Source organism: Oxyura jamaicensis, chromosome 9 (assembly GCF_011077185.1).
Source record: "Oxyura jamaicensis isolate SHBP4307 breed ruddy duck chromosome 9, BPBGC_Ojam_1.0, whole genome shotgun sequence".
NCBI classification, from domain to species: domain Eukaryota; kingdom Metazoa; phylum Chordata; class Aves; order Anseriformes; family Anatidae; genus Oxyura; species Oxyura jamaicensis.
This window is the reverse complement of record NC_048901.1, coordinates 7,117,019-7,123,967: the sequence shown is the minus strand read 5'-3', so window position 1 is coordinate 7,123,967 and position 6,949 is coordinate 7,117,019. Positions and strand designations below refer to the sequence as shown.

At 42.4% G+C, this 6,949-nt stretch overlaps 1 protein-coding gene across 1 annotated transcript in view; it reads left to right on the top strand.

Moving 5' to 3' along the window:
* The window catches only part of CLSTN2 (calsyntenin 2), a 339,879-nt gene that overhangs the window by 494 nt on the left and 332,436 nt on the right, over positions 1-6,949 (top strand). Inside the window, exon 2 of the mRNA XM_035335162.1 lies at positions 9-118. Coding sequence (XP_035191053.1) covers positions 28-118 — 91 coding nt within the window. The 5' untranslated portion in view covers positions 9-27. The remainder of the gene's footprint in view (positions 1-8; positions 119-6,949) is intronic.

Sequence of the window (6,949 nt, the reverse complement as noted above, 5' to 3'; positions counted from 1 at the left end):
GCGGGCAGGGCCGGCGCCGCGGCGGGGATGCGGCGGCGCTGCTGGGGACCGGCGGCGCTGCTGCTGCTGCTGCCGCTACTGCCGCTGCCGGGGCTGTGCAGCCCGCTCACCGCCAAAGGCAGGTAGCGGGGAGGGTGTGCGTGGGGGGGGCAGCTCCTCGCCCGCAACTTTCCCGGGGGGGTACGGCACGGGACGGGACGGGACAGGGGGAGCGGCGCTGCCCGGGGGATGCCGCCGGAGCCGAGCATTCCCGAGCATCCAGCCCAAGCCGTGCCTGGGGAAGCACTGTCCCCGGCAGCCCGCAACCCCCTCGGTGTCCTCCTGTGGCCCCGCGGCTCCGAGCTGAGACCCGAGCCCGGAGTTGGAGAGCGCCGCTCCTCCTGCCCAGCCCCGGCACCCCGTCCCCTCCTCCTGCCGTCCGCGAGTTGTCGCCTCCGTCTCCTCGCGTGTATCGGGAAAACTTCGCTCCCCGGTGCCGTCGTGTGGCTTTTTTTTTTTTTTTTTTTTTTTTTCTGCCTTCCCCTTTTGCCTTGTTTGCTCGCTTACAACAACCACGGGCATCCCAGCTCGGCGAGCACCCTGCCCCTGCCCCTGCCCCGCTGCCCGGGCACGGAGCTGTGGGGGCAGCGCCCCGGCCCTCCCCGCCCTCCCCGGACCGTGCCCGCAGCTCGGGGAGGCGTCTGCCGAAGCTGCAGGTAGTTCGGCAAGCACATCCCAGTTTTTTTTTTTTTTCTTGTTGTTGTTTGTTTGTTTGTTTGTTTGTTTTTCGCTTGGGTTTTACCTTGTGTTTGACCACTGGAGGGCTGCAAAGAGCAATTCCGATAGCAGTAACTTAAAAACCGGTCGTTAGAAATCGACATTTGAAGGGTATTGGTATTTAAGTGTTGTAAGTTCTCCCTTATTATTTTACATCCATTTCCCCTTTCATTACTTGTTTTTGTTTGTAGTCAGCTATCCTCAGCCTGTGCTGCAGGTTAATAAACGAATTGACACGCCTTAGCGCGGTACGCGGTCGATGTCTGATACGTTTGCACCTGTGGACTCTTTCCCCCACCTTGTCAGTACTGTATGGGAAAGAGAGTTCACATCGATACGGTGATGCTGCCTTCTGCTTGCTCTGTGTTATTTTTCTATAGGAGGAAAGTGTTAATTCCCAAGGCATTTTGTGGGTATTTCACACGGCTGAGTAACTTGGTGCTGTAACCGTGCAGCTGACTTGTAGCTTGGAGGTATTGCGTTCTGCTTGGCGGTGGGGTGCGGTGCGCACACTGGTGCCTCCAGCATCCTGCTGCAGGGGGTGGGTGGATGATCCCAGCTAATGACTGCAAGTCTTTTCCCATCTCCCTGTTGCTGCTAGTCCTTGATTTAAAAACAAATCCAAACCCAACAGGCGTTCCTGCTGCCCCCCTTTCTCCTCCCCTGCTGTTTTTGAGGGTGGGGAGCAAGATCATGGGGGCATGGAGAAGGGTTCTCACCATTCACCACTCTTGCTCAATGAAAAATAATCATTTCTTTTGCAAAAAAAAATCTAGGCTGTGTATTTAAAAAAATAATTCCCCATTAGGAGGAAAAAAACAAGACTGAAATTTTGTGTGGAAATATAAATATAAGAGGTAGTGCCAGAATGGTTAGTAAGTGCTCGGTTAGGGATCTTAACCTATGTATTAAATATTCATATGCAATTTGTAGCACTGTTAGCTTTCTGGCAGGTTGTTGACCCTGGGACCTGTACCATAAGTTCAATAAAATCACTGTTTTAGACAGGAAAAAATGATTTCTTTAAAATATTTTCAGACAGCTTTGTTTGGTAAGACAGAGGCACACTTCCTGGATTATTGGAATTGCATTAATGCTGTGTGGAGATTGTGGACAGACTCTCACATGTAAAACAGAATCTGCTGAAAGGCAGGACTTCATTATTTTTTACAGCACTTTCAGAATTCATAGGTTGCAGGCAGGGAGAGCTACTACCTGCTGCATTTCCCTTCCTCTTTCTGTCTCTCTGCAGGTCTGTGCATAAGGCTGATCTCTTAAATGACTTACAGCCTCATCCTAGTATTTACCTATTACCTAGTATCTTATTAAACTGCTTAGCGAAGTCCTGAAAAGGTTGCCATATCCACACTTGTAAGACCCAATTAGTTGGCCTTTCAAGTCTGACTTTTTTTGAACTTCATCATTAACATAAACATCATTTTAATCTTGATTTTTAAGTACAGCAGAAAGTATCTCAATGATCTGAGTAACTAAGAATATTTGATACCAATTAAATTAATTACATGGGCAAAACTTGAAGCCTTAGTCATTCAGCACACTTCCAAATCAATGGAATATTCAGTCCCACTTGGCAAATCTATTATGTGAATATAGCTGATATGTCTGTCAGCAATAGAAAAACAGCTAACCCAGGGAGACAGAGACAGCTTATTCTGCTTAAAAGAAAGCTTAAAGCCTGAAGGGGAAAAAATTAAGAGAAAATACTTGAGAGCATGCTAGACATGTCTGTATTTCTGAATTCTAATGTCTGAATTTTTCGTCTTAATTCCATGGGTACTGGCAAATCTTTTTTTTTTTTTTTTTTTTCTCCCCACAGTAAATAATAATGAAATACTTTATCATTATCAGCTCAAAGGAGAGAGATACAAGAAGTAAGATCTTTCTTTTCATCGTCATCCAAAACACTGAAGTAATAATGTTTGGCACACTTTAGGCCAGAAGATGGGAGATAAGAAACCTTGCTTTCTGTAGCTCACCAAGAAACCCTGGCACAGATGTATATGATTTCACATTTCCATTTTCAAATCAATAAATGGAGATAGGAATACTTTTTTTTTTTTTTTTTTTGAAGTGTTTTGATTGAAAAAGTACTCATGAAAACTGACTCTTGTCTCCTAGGATAAAAGGTTTATCTGATTATGAAGCCCGGGTGTCAAGATAATGAAATGATTCAGAGGTCTCAAAAGACAAAGATTGGAGTATTTGATAACTGCTTTAGTAGTTAGGTATTTCAGCAGAGATGACTGACAACTATATTTAAGTTGTCATTATCAAGATAAAGAGTGTTTGCCAGCCATAATCATATTGTTACCAATTTTAATTGTATTATTTGGAAGACTAACAAAGCTGGGAACCTAGAAGCTTCAGAGTTTTCAAAGCGTATTTCAATTGTAAGCAAAGTATGTGTCACTTCAAAAAGCCCTGAGAAAGTATGTCCTTTGTCAGCAAACATTAAATGGCCTCAGAGCAGCTTGGAGTCATGGTTTTGTCACTTCACTTTTCTTGAAGTGACAGCCTTCAGAGTTCAAAGGCAGTGTCTGTACCTGGACAGCCCCTGTCTTGGCCAAATTGCACATTTGAAAGTGGCCTCAGTTTTCTTTCTGTGGCTTTTATAGATTTGGAGGAGCTGATTAGAGGTTGTCAGAGGCATTGTCGCCATGTTTTGATTGTTTACTGTTTAACTGGAGGAATGTATTGATGATGTGGTGTTCCTGGGCATCCATTAGGCAGAGCGCAAATTACTAGTTTTATGTAGTTATAGTTTTTTTTTTCTTTTTTTATGAAACAGATGTTATTCTTAGGGTTCTGAAAATAAAAATTCATGAAGCTGTTATTTAATGTCTGGTTAAAAAGTGTAAAATTTCTCATATGCTTTTTTTGATATAATTTCCTGTGTCAGATTGATGGGATGTTTTGGGAAAGTAATTTCAAAGGTCTTATTCCAGCTTCAAATACGTTTCCTATCCTCCCTTCATACATATATTATTGGCCATCTTTTGGTCCTCGTGTTGGCTTCGTTGCCTCAAAACGATTTACTTATTTCTTTAGTTTCCAAAAAGGTTGTATTAGAAGGCAGAAAATAGCTTGCCTGGCTCCTATAGAGTGTCTGAGTGGTGTAGCTAGCACTTCATTTAGTACAGAGAACTTCCCTGCTGTGAAATAAGTAGTGGGAAAATGAAAGATAAAATGCATTGTTTCTATAGCAAGCTAATTGCTAGTGTCAAGTGTAGTTCTGTTGTCTGTAACCTTTTTTAGCAAGAATGGCAAATAATTGAGTCCTAACTTTCATAACATGATTGATGTTACGTACAGTTGTGCTAGTGTAATTTTAAAAGACAAATGGTAAAACTGAATAGCAGTGAGATTTGGCCTGACTCAAATTTATGGTTTGTTTGTCTGTGGAGAGCACTGTAAACGAAGTAGGGCTGTTCTCTGAGACTCTACTTCAGTATGCTGCTCTCAAAGAGCAGTCTGAAAATACCAGCTGCTGGGTTATGTTGGGTAGGGGATACATACCAAGTGATCTTACCTCTGGCTTTTCCAGTGATTGTGCTCAAATGGCATCTTCTCCATCTCTCAAATGTCTTAGCTTGTTTGATTTATTTAAAAAATAAAAAGAAAAATATTCAAACACAACCAGAAGCCACCATCAATTTTAAGAGGATACTTTAGAGGGTGGTAATGGAGTTGGAAGATATGCTCCTTATTCAAGATTTAGCCCTAGAAATACTTGGTTTGGGTATTGCAGTTTGAGTAGAATCTGAACCAGCGGAGGAGATTTCAACAGAAAACAGCAAGGCTAAGTCTAGAAAAAGTGACCTGATGTGCTGAAGGAATTCTGCTTAGCTGAATGAAAAAGATTTGAGGAATGTGCAGACAGGCTCCAGGTATGTAAAAAGCTGCTTTAAATAAGAGAAAATCATGTTCTCTGTGCTTGTTGTGTGTCGGACAAAAAGTAAACGGAACAAGACAGATTTGGGTTAGACTTCAGGGAAAACTTCTGGTGGGATATTACAGAGCCCTTAACTGGAGAGCTTTAAGAACCATTTGGAACAATATTAGCAGTTATAGTTAATCAAACATCTTTGTCGGGAGGAAAATTGATGCAATGACCTTCATGGGTCATTCCTGCCCCTCCATGCTCCACACAAGTTTGACTGCCCATAAAACCCTCCGATGAGTTTGGGTAGTGGAGATGGAGGCAATACGGCCACCTAACAAAGCGTTTTACCACCTGAAGTGCTCCAGGCACCTCGCACCATTCCTTGCCCTCTCTAGAGATCTACAGGCTAGTAGCCCTGCTTGAATGGCAGCAGCTGCAGCCATCCCTCTTGGGGATATTTGTACTCTCATTTGAGTGTTCTTCTAGATAAGAAGGAGGCATGGTTTTCAACTGTGCAGAGTTGCATCTCCTCTTCTGCCTTTTCTAGAGTAGTCCAATGAATCACAACTAACAATGCCAACTAACAATACATGCTTGAATCGATTACAGAGGCTGTTTGTATCTTTGACACCAAACAAGCAAGTAACTTCATTCAGCTGATCTCCAAACCCTTCAATATGGTAGAAACTGGTTGATGTTTCTGGGGAGGTGGTAGCTGCTAAACATCAGATGCATTCACCAAATGATTGTACAGCTTCATGAAAGACAAAAAGATAGAAGGTGTGTGAAATACAAAAGGCACAACCACTTACTGAAGCAGTCCTATGCAGCCTACTGCTGGAGGCCATGGGACTGTCCAGGAGCAGTACCGTGTGTCTTTTCTCTTTCATAGACGCTTGTTGTTGACCATTGTCAAAGACAGGGAGCTAGCTTCACCTCTTTCATGCTCTCCTATAACCTTACTGTTCCTGTGGTCTTTGCCAAACAGCCTGGTGAATGGGTGGTGACTTAAAAAATGAGCGTACTTGCTAGGTCTGTTCAGCTTCAGCAAATGGGCAAATCCTGTTACAGAGTTTGAAGAATGTGAGTCAGAGTAGTAAGGGTAGAAAGAGAAGACACTTTGAAAAGAACTAGGGGTGGGAAGAGGAAACCTAATGTCAAACTTGAGAAAGCCGTTTGTTATATCAAAAGGAATATATTCTGACTACTTTGTGGTTTGATCTCCTTACTCTTTTATATAAGAGCTTAAGTGTGTTGTGATTATTTTTAAAATAGGAAAGTTGTCATGATTCAGAAAGGGTGCTTGTAAAAATAAAACAGAAGGAATTTTGCAAGAGACACTTGTGTCCTGATTTGAAGAGTTGCTAAATCTGTCAGTGTATGTAGAGGCTGGGTTACTTGTCTGCCACTTCACTTTCTACAGCAGCATACACAGCCCTGTACTCCATGTTACTTTTTGCAGAATGGCAAAAGCAGGATGTCTGGTGTATGATTTACATAGTATTCAGAAAATACATGTGTACATAGAAGCATGCATATATCCTCTGAATTTGTTTTAAGCAGAGCTAATGTTGCATATTTGTACACACTCTTACACACTCATACATTGGGGTATGAGAAATGATACAAACCTGAAAGAAAAGCTGATCGTTCACTTTGCACTCCACGTGTCTTGTGAGCTTGCAGTGTGGGATCGGAGTGACCCAAAACCGGTGAATAGGATGCTTGAACTCAGTTATTTCTGCAGTAACCCCTGTTGCTGAAAGTAAACAACAGTGAGCCTTTGTTTCCATGTTTACATCTTTGTGAACTCTGTTCATGTAGTCTGGCTTCTGAGTGACTGTGGAACTGTAGAGAATGAAAACTTCTGTGTTGTTATTAGTTTTATATTAATCACGGTATTTAAGTATGGCAACAGCTATATCCAGTTGGAGGGAATTGTGCATGTTCGCTGTGGGGCTTCCAGCTGATGACTACAAGATGCCTGTGATGCTTGAGTGTTTTGTTTTCTTCCACGAGCTGTGCATTTGCTGGATAGACTAGCTTAATGAGAGGAATAGAAATACGTAAAAGATTTAAGTATACATTTCTAGAGTGTACCGTAGGGTAGTGCACTCTAAATAACTTTCTATTTTTTTGCTGTATGTATTCCAGTAAAAATGACTACAGTGGCTGCTCACAGCTGTTAAGTTATTAAGAGTAAGTTGTTAAAATATTAGCTGTTATAAGATGGCATCATATCTACAAGTAACTTCTTGATTAAAAAACAGCACAAATGCTCTCATCAGA